The sequence below is a fragment of the Rousettus aegyptiacus genome, unplaced genomic scaffold, assembly GCF_014176215.1.
Source record: "Rousettus aegyptiacus isolate mRouAeg1 unplaced genomic scaffold, mRouAeg1.p scaffold_m13_p_5, whole genome shotgun sequence".
In the NCBI taxonomy this organism is placed as follows: domain Eukaryota; kingdom Metazoa; phylum Chordata; class Mammalia; order Chiroptera; family Pteropodidae; genus Rousettus; species Rousettus aegyptiacus.
Window position 1 is genome coordinate 130,427 of NW_023416308.1, and position 17,308 is coordinate 147,734.

General features: G+C 45.9%; 1 protein-coding gene across 6 annotated transcripts; it reads right to left on the reverse strand.

Moving 5' to 3' along the window:
- Nucleotides 1-5,454: 5,454 nt before the first annotated feature.
- On the reverse strand, nt 5,455-15,847 carry LOC118600294 (zinc finger protein 26). 6 transcript variants are annotated; one of them, XM_036221238.1, is made up of 5 exons: nt 15,685-15,847; nt 15,423-15,475; nt 11,338-11,446; nt 10,996-11,091; nt 5,455-7,439 (listed from the first exon to the last, which is right to left on the reverse strand). In XM_036221238.1, exons 2-5 carry the CDS (start codon nt 15,453-15,455, stop codon nt 6,088-6,090), a joined length of 1,590 nt encoding a protein of 529 aa, XP_036077131.1. In that variant the 5' UTR covers nt 15,456-15,475; nt 15,685-15,847; the 3' UTR covers nt 5,455-6,087. The 6 variants fall into 6 exon arrangements, with proteins under 6 accessions (XP_036077131.1, XP_016001504.1, XP_016001503.1 ...); XM_016146018.2 differs by having other exon boundaries at nt 5,455-7,436; nt 11,338-11,464; XM_016146017.2 differs by having other exon boundaries at nt 11,338-11,464.
- Between the last annotated feature and the right edge of the window lie 1,461 nt (nt 15,848-17,308).

A 17,308-nucleotide genomic window follows, 5' to 3' on the forward strand; every position in this document is an offset into this window, starting at 1 on the left:
AACAGATGAATCAAATTTGCCCCAGGAGAAAACCTAATTATGGATAAAAATGAAGACAAGACATTCTCTGCTGAAAAGCATCAATCATTGAGTTTCTGGTGACTTCTTTCATTCAGTCATCAGAGAATTCTTACATTTAAATAATTCTAGAGGAATTGGGAGAAGGAACTTTATTAAATAGCATAGGACACCCAAATCGACAAATGTATAATTTGAAAAGAAAGCTTAGAAAAAACCTGATTGTGACTATCCATGCAAGAATACTATGAAATTACTAACAGAAAAAGCTGGCATACCTTACAGAAATATAACCACGTGGAGTCTATTCTAGAAATACAAGGATGTCAGGATATCCATTAATATTACCATATTGATATGTCAATGGGAAAGATATAATCACCTCAATAACAGGAAAAGTGAAATTTAAAAGTATATTCTAGATTTAAAAAAAATAAATTTGAAAATGTTTGCTACTTTAACATAAAAGTATAGACTTAACCATAAAGCCAGTATACTGCTCCATTATGTAACACGAGGAGATAGGAACAAGATATGGATTTTAAAGATCAAGACCAAGATCAAGATTTTTAAAATTGGACAAATATTTGAAATGCAGAAATGTAGATTATGTGTTTCAGTCATCACTATTGAAGTTTACACTTTTCTACACCATTAGGAGTTTATTCCACAAATTGTCTATTCTCCTTTGCCTATTTTCTTTTGGGTTATCTTTTTCTCCTAGATTCATGGATTTGCATGTATATTGTTTATCTAATCCTCAATATGCAATATATGTTTTAATTTTTTCCTGTCTATTCGTTGTCTTGAAATTTTGGTTATAAAATTCTTTGTCTCTTAGATTTTAGTTTTGACATTATAAAATGTATCTAACTTTTTCTTTATAGTTTCCTTTATGGTTTCCATTAAGTGTCTTAAGAAATCTTTCTCCTTCCTGATATCATAAAATATTTCCTTGTACTATCTTCTAATAGTTTTGGCATTCGGCTTTGACATTTACGTTTTAATCTACCTGAAGTTGTGTGTATTCAAGTAGTGTGAAATACTGATCTAATTTGTTTCTGTATGGGAAGCTGATTTCCTAACCCCAAGTGTATTATTACTTTGCTAAGGCTGCCATGACAAAATTCTACAGACTGGGTAGGGTAAACAACAGAAATTGTTGTCATAATTCTGGAGACTGAAAGTGTGAGGTCCAGGAAGCACCAGGTTTGGTTTCCTCTGCGGACTCTCTGGCTCGCAGGTGGCCGTCTGTGCCGTGTCGTCACACAGTTGTCTCTCTGTGTCTGTGTTTTAATCTCCTCTTATAAAGACACCAATCATTTTAGATTGGGCCATCCAATATGACCTTACTTTGCCTTAATTATTTCTTTAAAGTCCCTGACTCCAAATCACATCCTGAGGTGCTGGGGGTTAGGACTTCAACATGTGAATTTGAAAGGGAAACACAATTCAGTCCATAACACCAGGTAGCAAATAGCCTATTCTTCCTTCGGTATTTTAAATTAACTTGTTTTATATTCGAAGTTCCTATATGTTCATAGGTCCCTTTACGGAATATCTTTTCTGATTATTGATCTATTAATCTATCACTGTATGGATACCATATTGTTTTATTATTCTAGCATAATAAAACTTCTTGTATCTAAAAGGGAAAATTCCTGTAATTGTCATCTTGTGCATTATTGTGTTGGATACTTTGAGACCTGTGAACTCCCATGTAAATGTTAGAATCTGTCATATTTTCAGAAAATAATATTTTATTTTTCTGATAGTTGTATTAAGTTTATATTTTGTAAGAATTAATATTTTTATTATATTGACTACATCAATATATCTCAATTTTCTTTTCAGTTCTTTTGTGAACTTTAATAGTATTTTATCATTTTATTTATAAATTCTCAGTTTATATAAGTTTTTAAAAGATTTTTTTCTAGATGTCATTTTAAGTTCAACGTTGTATAAGATATATTCCTAAGTACTTTACCACTCCTATTGATATTATGAAGGCAAGTTTTTTCACCTAGTATATTTTCTTATTGGCTATTGTGCTATGGACTGAATGTTTGGGTACCTCCAAAATTCATATATTAAAATCCTTACTCCCCAGTGTGACTCTATTTGGAGATGAGGCATCTAAGGAAATTAAGGTTAAATGAGGTCATAAGGTTGGGAACCTGATCCCATAGGATTAGTGTCCTTAAGACTTTCCAGGTACACACCCCAAAGGCAGGCCACGTGAGGACTTCCGGCGGCAGCAGTCCTCGTCAGTGAGTGTTCCTGTGAATGAGGTAAAAGCCGCGTCTCCTTTTGCGGCCTTGCCTTAGAAGCCACACGGCTTCGTTTGTGCTGCATTCTCTTGGCTACGAGCACAGCAGCCTATCTAGATTCAGGCAGCAGGGATCACAAACCTACCTCCCCCTTGAATGGGAGGGATGGCAAAGTCACATGGCCACACTGTTGAGAAGGGTGCCGGATGGTGGATATCGCAGCCATCTTTGAAAACACAGCTTACTGCAGTTCACCCTGTCTTTAACAATTCACATCCGCAAACTGGACTCATTCTCCCCGAGATCCCCAATGCCTCCTCCCATCATGGCGTCAGCTTGGAGTCCAAAATCCCATCCAGCCCGGCGCTGCGCAGACGGGGCTCTGGGGCCTGCTCCTGTGGGTAAAGCTCCCGTGGGGGCTGCTCCTCTCAACCTGATGCCTTGCCATCAAACTATGGTAGGGGGCAGGTGTCGGGAAACGCTGTGGATAGTCCTTACCAAAACAGGGACAACAGGAGTCCCCACACAGCAGGGATTCCCAAAGCCCGCTGGGTACGTTACCAGCTCGTTAACTGGATCTGGCCTGCTCTCTGGGAGTCTTGGCCATAGCTCTGGGTTGTACCCGGTGGATCTCGGTTCCTCCATCTGGGTCATCCTTCCTTAGTCCTAAGAAGTGACCCATGTTGGCAACTGAGTATCTTCCTCACCTCCTTCCTGCCCCCAAACAATAGGAGTCCAAGTCTTTATTATGTACAAGTTTTGTCCTTTTCAGTCCATGTTAATATAGTTTTTAAAACTTTGTGGCATGTATGTGCATTTTATACTATCTTTCAGTTTACAGTGAGCTTTTGTTTTTTCTACTTGTTGTTGTGAACCCTACACGTAGCCACTCCCCCACACCGCTTACTACCTGCTGTGCCGCCCGGTTCCTAACAGGCCACAGACTGGAACCAGTCTGTGGATCAGAGGGCGGGGTCCCCTGGTTTAAACCACTCATTTCATGGTACTTTGCTACAGAGAATAAAATTTCTGGTACTGGAAAATAGGGTGCTGCAATTAGCAAATGCTGAAAAATGTGGAAGTGGCTTTGGAACTGGCGGAGGATGGGAGAGTTCTGCGTTTGATGGAAAAAGCCCACCTTGCCTTGAGGAGACTGGGTAGAAATACGAGTGTTAAAGGTACTCTGGGAAGGTGTCTAAAAACGAGTAACATGTTATTGGAGACTGGAGCAAAGGGGGATCTTTGTAATGAAGTAGCAGAGAACTTGGCTAAATTGTGTTTTGTTTGGCAAAAAGTAAAACTTAAAATGAATTGGGATGTTTAGCTGAAGAGATTTCTAAGCTAAGATTTTAGGCATGGCCTGACTTCTTGCCGCTCATAATAAAATGTGACAGGACAGAAATAAATTGAAGAACGAATTGTTAAGCATGGAGGAACTGGACCCTAAAGACTTGGGAGACTCTCAGCTCATCCATATTGCTAACAACAGGAAAACATACCCTGGAGAGAACAGAGGGTGTGACTGGACAGTTGTTTGTTAGATTACGTGTGTGGCTTGTGAGTAGTTAGCCATCTCAGCAGAAATGCTACCAACTAGGACTAGAGGGGACAGAGAAGGGCTGAAATGAAGGAATGTTTATAGGCCTCTGGGATTCTCTAGGCAGGAAACAGGCTTGTAGAGCTATCTAGCTGTAAACATGGGTCATCCTTTAAAAGAACAGAAAGAGGGAAAAGTGACTCTGAGGATGGCACCACCACCTTGGTGCCAGAAGGTGAAGCTACCATTTTAATTCCAGAGAGCTGGTCTACCATGCACGGGTGAACGGACAGGGCCATCATCCCAGTGGGCTCGGTGGACAGAGCATTTGGCCACAGAGGATTATCCTCATCTTAAGATCGAATGGAATTTGCCCAGCCAAGTTTTCGTCTTACTTGGGACTCACATCCTCTTCCCACATTTCTTCCTTTTGGAATAGGAATGTCTACCCCGTGCCTGTCTGATCATGGTATTGTGGAGGCAATTTGTCTGGCTTCACAGGCTCCCAAATGGAGAGGAAATTTGCTCCAGGATGAATCGTACCGCAAGTCTCACCCATACCTGATTTAGATGAGATTTTGGACTTAAGAGTTAATGCCAGAATGGATTAAGCCTTTTGGGGATATTGGACTGGGGTGAATATATTTTGCACGTGAAAAAAACACGTGTTTAGTAGGGTGGGACAAGAAGACAGACTGTTATGGAGTGAATCGTGTCCTTCCAAAAAAGACGTGCTGGATTCCTAACCCCCAGGACCTCCGAATATGAAGTTAGAGCTAGGGCCTTTACAAAGATAACCAAGTTGAAAAATTAGAACATTAGGATGAGACCTGACCCAATGTGACCGGTGTCTTCATAAACGGAGGCCATGAGGACACAGAGCTAGTGACGACAAGGCATGGGGCATTCACAGAATAAGTTTCCTCCTGCAAGGCACGGTCCACTTTCGCAGGGGACTCTACGATCAGGAATTAGCAGGTTTTGTGGGCAATGGTGTGTCTGCCGCAATTCCTTAACTCGGCCAAGGACCTGATTTTGTTTCAGAAAAAAAACCTAGACCACATACCCCACTTTTCTCTTTGTTACCCACAGTTCTCCAGGGCAACAATTTATCGACTAACGCTCTGCAATTACAAGAAAGAAAACCACATTCTCCTGAGCTTTAGCAGAAAAAGGTATGAGGAAACACACATAAGCCCAGAAAGGGACAGTATCCAGTTATTATGGAGAAAAAAAAATACAAGAGGAAGTAATTGATGGTCTCGTTAGAATTCTGGGACAAAAAATCTACGAGTTCCCGCATTTCCCTTTTCATTCGGGTGGATTGAATTAGAGACTCACAATCCTGGAAAAGAAGCTACCGTTGCCCAGCAATGGACACAGTGCTCACCTGTGGCCAGCGGAAAGGACACCCTACAAGACACAACCACGAGGGCACACAACAGAGGAGAGGTGTTTCTCCAGAGAAACGCTGGGTGTTCTTCAGTCAATAGGAACAGACACTGAACTGCTAAAATGGCCCTGTAACACCTGCCAGACGCACTTACACAGACTCCTTGGGAGTGAGAACCTATCTTTTCATGTATGAAAAGCAACATTTTATATTGCTACAAAATAAAGAGACAATACTGATATTTAGCATTTAATATGGAGAATATCTGGAGGATGTTGGTCCACAAACTATCAAAATATAATAAGTAACATTTAAAAAAATACCAAAAATTTAAAAAATGCCATTCAGTGTTGCTCAAGGAAGTCACACTAAATACCCCTTAACCTTCAGAATATGTTCCTGGCTGTTTTCCTGACCATTATTTTATTTACATATTAAAGTAAAAAAACTTTATACTCCACCATGGAAAAAAACTACCATTTAGAGATTTTCTTCCCTCTAAAACCAAGCTTCATATCTGGAGTGTGACTCTCCACATAACACATTTCCTATAGGAAAATGCTGTCCCAATTTACTAAATTTATAAAGGGGTCTCAATAAGAATTCTTCAAATTAAATCTTCATAATGATGTCACTACATTTGACAGTTACTGCTCAATTCTTTCAATTATTCTCACCTATAAAGATCTGTGACATTTTTTGTGCACTTTGCACATTCATTATGAACATGATTGGTTCCTATCCTATATGCCTCGAAATGAGTGGTCTTAAGACTTCTTGCTTATATATCCTGTGTAAATTGTCATCTGAAATCTCCTGAGAATCAAGACCTGTTAGAATGCTTACACCATCTACTTCATTCTAATTTCTCACTTGTGAGTTTTTCGATGTATACGGAGCCCTGAATTCCAACAGAAGGACTTCCCACATTCAGAACATTTCCATGGCTTCTCTCCTGTATGAACCCTTTGATGTTCACTGAGAGATGACTTCTGAGTGAAGGCTTTCCCACATTCACTGCATTTAAAAGGTTTCTCTCCTGAATGAGTTTTCTGGTGTATCTGAAGTGATGCCTTTCTGGGATAAGCTTTCTCACACTCAGTGCATTCATAGGGCTTCTCTGTTGAGTGAGTTCTCTGATGTATGATTAGCTGTGACTTCCCACAAAAGGCTCTCTCACAGAAACTACATTCATAAGGTCTCTCTCCTGTGTGTGTTCTCCTGTGAATAACGAGGTACGACTTGCTGCTGAAAGCCTTCCCACATTCGCTGCACCCATAGGGCTTCTCTCCCGCGTGAGCTCTCAGATGTGCAGTGAGCTGCTCCTTCCTACCAAAGGCCTTCCCACATTCACTGCACTGATAGGGGTTGTTTCCCGTGTGAATTCCTTGATGTACAACAAGCTGTGTCTTCATATTGAAAGCTTTCCCACAGTCACTGCACTGATAGGGTTTCTCTCCGGTGTGCATTCTGACGTGAACGAGGAGGTATGACTTACTCCGAAAGGCTTTCCCACATTCGTTGCACTTATGGGGTTTCACTCCTGTATGAGTTCTTTGGTGCACAACAAATGGTGACTTCAAACTAAAGGCTTTCCCACATTCTCTGCATTCGTAGGGTTTCACTCCTGTGTGGCTTCTCTGGTGTAGAATGAGCTGAGATTTCCAGCTGTAGGCTTTCCCACATTCACCGCAACCGTAAGGTTTCCCTCCTGTGTGGATTTCCTGATGGACGATGAGCTGTGACCTGAAAGAGAAGACTTTCCCACATTCACTACATGAGTAGGGTTTTTCTCCTGTGTGAACTCTCTGGTGAGCATTAAGGTTTGACTTGGCACTGAAGGCTCTTTCGCACTTAGTGCATTCGTAAGGTCTCTCTCCTGTGTGGATTCTGAGATGTACAATGAGTTGTGATTTGCAACGAAAAGCTTTCCCACATTCACTACATACACAGTTTTTTTCTATACTATGAGCACTTTGATGCTTAAGAAAATACGATTGTTCATATCTGTGAAACTTATCAGGATTCTTTCTTAGATAGCTTCTGGCTAAACCTGAGTTTTGTGTCAGATTTTTTCCATGAGTGTTATACTTAGGGAGTCTTTGTCTTGAAGAAACATGAGTTTTGCTCAGATGAAGTTTTCCAAATGCATTGCAAGCATAGTTTCTCTCAACACTTTGAAACTCATCTTGGTTTTTCTGGTACCATTCTTTCCAATCTTCTAGGGAAAAAAAAACAAAACATGATTTAAAAAAATAACATTAACCTGCTATGGAAGTAAAGAGCTTTAGAACTGCCATGTAATGAGTCTTTTCCTCTTAGTAACAGGTCTTGGACACTGGTTCCAAGGAATGCTGGCCAAGTGCACACGTGCCAGAGAGCAAAGCATGGGAGTGAGGAACTGAAACCAAACCCAGCTCCATTGTGGAAGTGGGTAGCAAATTAGCAGAGATCAGAAATGGCTTTTAAAATAGAAGTTTAAAAAATTTAGCCCACACTTAGAAGCCAATGCCAAATTTTTGATATCTGAATGTTATCACTGTAGTTTTCTCAATAAGTGCAAGGTACAGAATAACCAGCATATGACAGGTACAATAAGACATTAAAAATGAGAACAAGTGAGCCATAAGAAAATTAAGGGACTGAGCATTCCAAACAGGAGAAAGTGAAAGCACAAAGTTCCTGAGGAGAGAGCCTGACTTGTCCTGGCTAAGAGATAGAAAAAAGGCCAGGAGAGCTGAAACCCACTGAGTCAGAAAAGTAAGGGCAAGGCGAGGCCGTGGCAAAAGGGTTTTTATCTTACCCAAAGGATTTTAATTAGAGGAGGTCTGTTTGTCTGCGCTTTCAAAAGTTCACATTAGCTGTTAAGTAAAAAATGAGCACGAAAAGGGCAGAGACGTGAATTAGCAAGCCGCTGTGGTGACGCGGGGGGGCGACAGCGGCCTGGACTTCCGGAGCCGAGCACATGGCAACGCGCCTGGAGAGAGAACCCAGAAAACGTTCTCAGAGACGGACGTGGGAGCTGAGAGAAGGGAGGACGGAGTGAGTGCTGCATCTCGGACGTGAGAAACAGGCGGTGCGCCTCTGTGGAGGGAAAACACTGGCGGAGAAACATGTTTGGAGAAAAAGCGAAGGACTTTTGGATCTTACGGTGGCTGAGATCTCAGCTAAATACCAAAACGGAGAGCACGCAGGCTGCTGGACTGACGTTCAGTGCGAAAAGCAGAGGAGTCAATGCACGGAAAGGGTGTCGGGTGGCATGCTAGATGCCATCGTCTAGGGAACATGTGCCAATGAGAAGAGATGCCTAGATGGCCCCAGAGCAGACGACATTTGAGGGGACAGGAGATGCGGGGAGAACGGGAAGGTCCAGCGGGGCCCAAGCAGCAACATGACCGCGAGCGTGACGCACTACGGGGTTAGAGGGACGCGGCGGCAGGTCCCGGCCTGGATGGCACACCTCGTGTCGTCGGGAGACGGCTGCGGAGGCTCGGCACTAACCTCCCACTTCCTCGGGACTTCGGGCTAAACACTTCTTTCCCACCAGCGGTGAGACGGTTCGGGGCATGGTGTGTGCCTGAAAAAGGCTCGCTGAACTCAGGCCACTAAGACCAGCGGCCAGGAGAGAGGAATTCTCAGGCGACAGACTACACCAGACAATTTTTGATGGTTGTTCCTGGCTTACCAGAAACTAGTGGAAAAAAAAAAAAGAAAACTGGAAGCCTCTTATGTTTTGAAGGGGACCCTAAGCCTATGGTTCCTCAACCCTAAATGCCCCAAAGTGGCACCAACAGAAGTGGGCTAATGAAATTATACACAGCCCATAGACAGGGCACCCTCCCCAGCCCTCACCTCATCTGTGGCCAAGGGGGACTCCAGGAAGGGAGACCCTCTCGGAGTGAAGTGCCGGGAGCTGTGAACTGGCTGAGGAAACTACACCCACGTAGGGAAACGAGTCTTCCCTAGCCACTTCCTCAGAGAGATGAGGCAAGCACGGGATGAGCGATGGCTGCTGTCTCCCTTCCTCCCTTTCTGGAAGGAGGGGCTTCTACTAGAATGTTCTGTTCCTTCCTCACCACTGTGTAGGTCTGCAATAGACAACCTGCCTCACTGCATGTCAAGTCAGATCGTGAGGCCACAGTCTTACCTGTCCCATGGCAATGGTACTGCGCACATCTCAAAGGTCTTAGATTGCAACTGGCTCAGGTGTAGGACGAGAACAGGCACTGCCCCCCTCTGGGAAGGGGACGGCCGTGCGTGTTAACGTCGGCGTTTCTGGAGACGGAGGGCTGGACAGGAGGGCGGGCTGAGTCCCAGAGGTGGGCCTGACACACACTGTTCACTGCAGACCCGGAGGCATCTCCCCTCCTTCTGTGCAGCAGCCTTGGAGGGTGTAGCCCACGGGGTCTGGACAGCAGAGGCAGAGCCCGTCCCCCACGCCGTGACTGCTCTAGGCACTAGCAGCAGTTGTTAAGAAAATGTGGGAGGCCTCTGGGAAGGGTTTTGGGTCCCGACAAAAGAGATATTGTGGAAGGAAACAGGACTTACCCAGTGGTTCCTGCTGTGTCTACATGGGATGCCTGTCACTGAGACACCTACCCACCCACGCTGAAGGGAAAAGCGAACATCCGCAGATGACCGAGGGGAGACGGATGAAACCCCGATCCCTGCCGGCACCAAGCTTCTGACTTAAGGCACTGGGGAGCTGCTGTCCTACGGCAGACACACTGTCATTTGAGACTACAGGTTCTTATGGTTTACTCTGGTTGAGTCAAAGGTCTAAGATACTTGTTTATTTTCTCGGACTGCTGATAGGATGCTCACAAAAATAAATCCAGCGGCAACAGCTGAGGAGAAGATTCGAGTTCTCAAATGTGGCTAACAATTCGAGCCCCCAGAGGTCAGGACTCAGGACCAGAAGTCCGGCAGCAGCAATAAAAACGGGACAACTGCGGAGGAAGTGTGATTTCGGAAGAAGTTCCTTCCCACTGCTGATGCTGACGAGAATACAGAGTGGGAAACGGCTCCGGCGAGCGCATAAAACCCAGGACTAGAGTGGATTAGAAACAGAGGACGAGAAAGTCAGTTTTGCTGTTACAACACTGGGAGAAAAAAAACCTCAAATTTTCAGAACGGAAGTGTCTTTGAATAGTTACAACACAGGCGCAAATAGCCAAACTTGAGAAACAGACCCCTTCGGACAACTCAAAAGGGACAAGGAGCCAGGGAAACGTAAAATCACTTAACAATACCGGGGAGACGAGGCTAGCTTTTGAAATTCTTTTAAGAAAAGTGCCCAAGAAAGTAACAGTTATAATTTCAAAGTGACCAGTGTGAGGAGAGAGAAGGAAGCAATGAGATCTCCTAGGACAGTGCAGGCCAGCGAGGGAGGAGGGCTGTGCGTCGTCTGGGGGACGTAACTGTGGGGGGCCACGGAGGAAGCAGATGGAAGGGAAGCCGCAGCACGAGTCACGCCACGTGAGGCAGGGACTCCCTGAGGGCCGGGTGCCTGATGCGTCCGTGACCATGGAAGGAAGGCAGGAAGTTCACCCCAACACAGCACTGAGCGGAGTGCACAGAGGGCAAGCAGGCCTGCCTCTCAGAGCCAGGGGAGGAAAAGAAAGCCCGAACGTGCAGACCACCCGCCACGTCCTCATCCGAGGAGCCCGGAGGCGCACACCAAGTCACCCCGGTGGTTCGAGGACTTCAAATGGGGGTCTCCGCGTCCAGCACGGTGTGCACCCCCGGCTCCCGCCTTCCCGCTGCTGCTCACCCACCTGCACAGCTCTCATGAGAAATTCTGGCACTCAGGATCCAGGGCTCTTCTCCTTGCTCCAACTTGAAGACTAAATCGGGTTTGGTGCCATGATACCCTGTTAATGGAAAATCACAAAGGATGTGTGCCGAACTGCCAAGGGACTCGGGGAGGGGGAGCTGGGAAATAAAACTGCTCACTTGCACTTGGGGAAAGATTACAAATTAGGAGGTGACAGCCCACACTTGACCTCTAAAGTTTAAGTCCATAATCCCCAAGTGCTTCAGAGGCCCCAGGGTAGATCAACAGAAGAAGAGGTGTGGCAACTGATGACTCACAGTGACTAAGCAGAAGCTGCACGTACCCACGGACACCAGGTTGCTGTAGTTTTCCAGAGTCACGTCTCTGTACAGGTGCCTCTGCGTGGAATCCAGCAGCTGCCATTCTTCCCAGGTGAACTCCATGGACACATCCTTGAATGACAATAACCCCTGTAATAACACACACCCCATTCACTTGGATGCAATTACAGCAGGTGACCCGAAAGGACGGCGAGGAGGCGGGGCAGGAGGACCGTCCCTTCAGACGGCCTCCTCCAGGCTGGCGCTTATTTCGAGAGAGGACTGTTTAAGAAAAAGCCACTGAGCTGCTACGTGCCAGATTCTCTGTCGTGTCCTGCCCTCAAAAAGCTTTTGGTCCTGTACAGGGAAACAAAATCTATAAGTGCAAATGAAAGAAAGTGTTTGAGTCTTTGTAAAAGCACACCTAGGGCACGTTTCGTGCAGAGATGAAGAGAACAATTCTAAACAAGGGTGCCAGACACGTGGGCAGGTCTTGCCGCTCCAGAAGCGTCTGGCACCTTGCCAGCTGCTCAGCCCAGCCCGGGTCTCAGTGGGAGTGAGAGCCTGGCGCTATAGAAACCATGCCAAACAGGTGAATTCCAAGCCTTCTTTCAAGAAAATAAGTGGCCGTGCCTGAGGCCCACCAGGGCTCATGGGACATGGTAAGGACTTGGGATTTTATTCCAAGGGAGGAGAAAGCACCGGCAGCCTTGAACAGGAGCGGCGTGCTCTGCCTCCCATCCAAGGCCGCCCGGACTGCCGGGAAGGGAGCGTCCGGTCCCGGGGGGAGGGGAAGGTAGCTGGGGCTGAAGTGAGCGCAGCGGGGCAAAGAGCAGGGGCGGGATCCTGGGCATGACCTGCAGACAGAGGTCGTCCTGATGGAGGTGACACGGCATGCGGAGTGCTGACACAGGAGGGTCCTGGCCAAGCAAACCCAAGACGCTGCCCTTCGAGGAACCCGGGAGCCTGAGGGGCGATGGGAGGATGACAGTGAAGCAGCTGCTGGAGAGGAGTGAGTCGCCGAAGTGGGTCACTGAGGGAGAAGGGCCCCGTGAAGGCGAGTGCCTGTGGGGTGTGGGGAGGGGACAGTGTCACACACGCAGCCCAGATGTCCACTAAGCCCACCGTCAGGAGGGACAGAGCTGTGTTAGGATTTCAGTAAACGAGGAATCCAATCTGCTGTGTGTTCCCTGGGGGAAACTCTGAAGACGAGCCCACTAGACCACCCCACAAAGGCAGGCAGGTGGGAGGTGACGCCCAGAAGGTTCCCGGACTCGAGACCCTCGAGACCGGGACACACTCCTCAACAGCACTGCCTGCAGGGAGAAGGGCCTGGAGAGGAGAGACAGCAAGTGCGATTCTGGGGGAGCCTGGGACGTGGGAGAGAGAGGACGCCTCACAGCAGGGGCACACGAGGTGCGGCCCTGGCACAGGCTCCAAGCAACCCGCGTGGGGCTGGGCACTGGCTGCCAGACAGAAGCGCCTATCCTCTAACCACTGACCTTCCCTTCCCTACCTCGGGGATCCCCCGGGGGGGGCAGCAAGAAGATGAAGGGGAATAACGATCTCCCCTCTGCCCAAGTTGGGGAGGTGCTGGGGCTGGAACCTGAGTGTGGACTGTGTCCGAAAGTAACGACAACCAGGTGAGATGGTGCCGGAACATGAGGGGCTCTCACTGCCGGGAGCCGCCAGGGCCGCGGGAGGGGGAGTGGGCAGGCGTTGAAGTTGTGATGAGAAAATAAAGCTGCGACTCATCGTGTCCTAATGAAGTCCCTCCAGGCCATCCATCAAGCCAGTTTCTTCACAATGGAGGGAGAACGAACATGAAGCAAGGCACCCCAATGCGACCGGAGAAAAGCTCGAGGCAGGTGCTGCAAGAGTGAACGCAGACCAAAGCGGGGGACGAGATGGAAAGGGCGCAGAGCAGAGAGTAGGGGTAAGCTAGGAGGCTTATTTTATTTCAAGATATTTATTATTTTTTAAGCTTGATAAGAATAAAAATAAAACACAAAGAAACTATTAAAATTTTTTCATTGGCCAAAAATTATTTCAGTTGCTATAACTATTATAACCAAGCCAGGGTCCGTATTAAAATTTTTAAGAGATTTTTATACACAGGCAGTTCTACTGTAATATATGTTACATGTATGTTACCAAAAAAAAACTTACTACCATGCGAAGTTGCACAGTGAAACCACAGGGCTCATGGAAAGAATGAGCATAAAAGAAAATCAGGAACCTAATAAAAACAGTAGCAGTTTTACACATTTAATGGTTAAGAAATATATAAATGCTACAATAAATACGTCACTTTACCTTGAAAAAGACCTGATGTTTGGCTGTCAGAGGGGCTACAGTTTATTATAAAGCGGTAGAAAGAGGTTTATCTGAAATCGGACAAGTCACTTTGTTCCATAAGACAAGGGTCCCCAACCCCCGGCCTGTTAGGAACCAGGCTGCACAGCAGGAGATGAGTTGCGGGACAGCAAGAAGCTTCATCTACATCTGCAGCCGCTCCCCAGCACTAGCATCACCACCCCAGACCATCAGGCATTATTCTCATGGGAGTACCAGTCCCTGGTGCCAAAAAGGTTGAGGACCACTGCCTTAAGGTATTAACCACACTGAACCAAATTCACATTGTTAAAGCAAACGAGAGTCAAAATTGACTGTATTTACAAATTTGTTCTAATGAATTTGAAAACTTAGAAGAAATGGAAAAATCTTCTGGAAAATAAAAGTAACCAAAATTAGCCCAGAAAAAATTAGGAAAGCCAGGCTGAGTAGTCAACAGTCATAAAATAAACCAAAGTAGCAATCAAAGGTATACTCTCTGCAGAAAAGGTATGACCCCGCACTGTACTTAAAAGAAGTTCTATCAGCATCCAAGGAACAGAAAATTTCCGTATTTAATCTATGCAGAGGGGAAACGATGGGACAGCCGGACAGTGGATCAGATAAACTTGCGTGACCACACAGACAAAACCAAGCAAGGACAGCACAAACTGTAGACTAATTTCATTTATTAACTCTAATCAAAACACCTAGAGAAAAATCATAGTAAAGTAAAATGAATACTGTACACACGCAAATAGCAAACTATGACAAGAAAGTTCATCCAAGAAATTAAAGGGCACTCCATTGTATTAAGTTCTCTTTTCTCGAGTTTGCAGGAAGAAAACATCCTGTTGCACTGTGGTCTCTTCCTTGTCACCACCCCTGAGCCCCCTCCTTGGTCCTTTTCATGGCTCTACTTGGTCATGCCCTGAGCTAATACTATCACAGGAGCCCTCAATCTGTGTATTTCCACTTAAGAATTTCCACTGAGCTACAGACTTGACTATACGCAGTGCATATTCAACACCTACGCGGCTGTACTCTTGCCCCAGAGGTCCCTCCTAACGGTGTTCCCAAGGCTGGAAACCACCGCCGTGTACAACAGGTAAGAAGGTCAGCAAGCACTGCCAAGTCTCCCTCTGGCTCGCTCCATCACCCACTTGCACAGCCCAGATGGTCCGCTGACCCGTCCCTCCTCCAAAACTGCTCCTTCCTGCTTCGCACCCGACTCCTCCCAGCCTCCTCTCTTTACCCATTCGCCTGCCATCGCGCTCAGTGTTCACTCGATTACCCTCCCTGCCAGACCACGGCGCCTCTACAACAAGAACTGGTACATAACTTATCACTGCACCGAAGGCACCAGCCCCAGGGTCCAGCAAACAAAAAGATCCTCAGTAAATAAGCATTTGGACAAACATGAAAAAGAGAGGGTGATTTCCCTAATGAGTCCCTAAACATCTGGCTGTGAAGACAACTCAGAACTTGTCCGTGAAAAACCGCAAATGATACCGGATCATTTCCGGAGGGGCTCTCATTCCCTTCAGCTCAGGGTCCGCTGCTGGCAGTGAAGTGTAACTGCCGAAGCAGAGGGCACCAGACACAGAATGTTAGAAGACGAGGAACGTTCTGTGAGATCCAGGAACGGGGGTGGGGAGAGGTGGGGATGGAAGGACAGGCCGTGAGTCCAGGCCCTGGATGTGACCGTAAAGGGATGACAGCGTCCACACTAGGCGCCGAGTAAGCCCTGAAAAGTAAGAAAGTCACCACTTACCCAACACGACGCTGTCCGGAACCTGGCGGCCATCCCGCGCTGTTTCGTGCGGGCTGCGGAGGAGAGAACCGAACCGTGAGGGTCCCCCTGCTGCTTCCTCCCCCACGCCCCACAGAGGGAGGGCCCGGGGCCGCCGAGTCCTTCGCAGGGACGCAGCCTCCGAGCCTGGACAGAGGGGATCGGAGCGATGTCTGTACCGCTCCACGGCCCAGACGCGGGAGGGACTGAGGTCGGGCTGACTCCGTCCACGCCCCGGACTAACCGTGGAGGGTTCGCTGGCCAAGATGCTGGTCTGCAGCGGACGCTCCGGTCCGGGTTAACTCCGTGCCTCCGCGGCCACAGAAACTCAACGTCCCCGGCTAGCTCACGTCCACTGACGACGAGCCTGTGAGAGCCCCGCAGGCGCGTACCAACCTCGGCCGCGGTGCGGCGCACCCGGAAGTACGTCATGCGTCGATGCGCCGGAAGGGATGACTCTAGAAGAAAACTACACCTCCCAGAATTCTCTGCGAAGTACGCTACTGACTGGCCCAGCTTCCAACTGAAGGCGAGTTTGCATAGAGGGGCGGAGCCTAACGTGAAAGGCAGGCGGGAGGGTGGGGCTCCACGAGTGGCCTCGGGTACGTACGCCCACGGCCCCGCAACACCCCAACTCCTGCACAGCGCACTCAGTCCCGGGAAGAGTTTGGTCTAGGCAGAAGGAGTAGGCTTGCTCAGGTTTTGATGTCAAACAAGATAGGTTGCAGACCACAACGCACAGCAGAGAGAGACACCGTGAGGCTACAAGCTGCAGTTCCCAAGGTTGTAAAACAGTTTTGATTATCAGTGCACCAAAGAATACAGTTAGCAACTTAATAAAGGAGAAACTACAGTAGATAAAAGGAGAAGTAAATAGAAGCACACCAATAATAGGAGATATTAGCATAGTTCTCTCTATCCAAGACAGCTCAAACAATCTTCACTCATATGCAACAAAACTATAGCATAATTTCAAAAGGACTTTCTGTCTGAAAATCTTTTAAAAAAAATTTTCTATTCAAAGATTGAAGGAAATATGGAACTACAGATAAAATTGTAGATAACACTAAGAATTCATGGGAAAACCTTAACGCAGTGATGACAGGAAATTTTAAACTCGAGTAGTTATAACAGTAAAAATAAAATAAGTAAATTTAATTCTTATAAAGCCATTAATACCAAAGTAAGCCAAAAGAAAACAAAGGAAATTTAAAGATAAAAGCAAATAACTGTTAGCAAGAGCAGAAAGAACTCAAATGATACTACGAATCAATTCAAAGTTATTGACATAGAACACTATCTAAAGTATGTTACATATGCATAAATTTTATCTGCACGTGGAACATTATCCAGAATTAGCCACAAAATAATTCTTAATGTATTTAAAAGGGTTGAAATCATACAGTTTTCAACAATGGTGGAATTAAATTAGAAATCAATCCCAGAAAAAATGCAGTAATTCTCCGTATAGTTGGAAATTTTAAAAAAACACTTTTAAGTAACCCCTACTCGAAATCAAAAGGAAAATTAGAAAATTAGAAAATAATGTGAATTGCATTAAAATTAAACTGCATTTGAGATCATATACTATTTGTCTATTTTATTTCACTTAGCATAATGTCTTCAAGGTCCATCCATGTCACATTCTCCCATTTTCTGATTTAAAAATTATAGTATTTTATATTTATAGTATTTTATATATTTATTTTTAAACGATTTATCAATTTTTTCTATTTTAATTTCTCAAGTTCTGCTATCATATTAATTTCCTTCTCTTTCCATAATTAGATATAATTTCTTCCTAAATACCTCATTTTACTTTTATTCCTTTTGTTAGCACTATTGGATTGCATGTACTAAAATATACC

Bases quoted from the DNA above. Each gene is read 5' to 3' on its own strand.
- LOC118600294 (XM_016146015.2), bottom strand. From the start codon at position 12,210: ATGCCGTGTCACCTCCATCAGGACGACCTCTGTCTGCAG. The intron at 11,465-12,171 runs GTCATGCCCAGG...GTGTTATTACAG, and splicing joins AGGACGACCTCTGTCTGCAG to GGGTTATTGTCATTCAAGGA. The intron at 7,440-10,995 runs GTGGGTGAGCAG...TTTTTTCCCTAG, and splicing joins TTCTCATGAGAGCTGTGCAG to AAGATTGGAAAGAATGGTAC.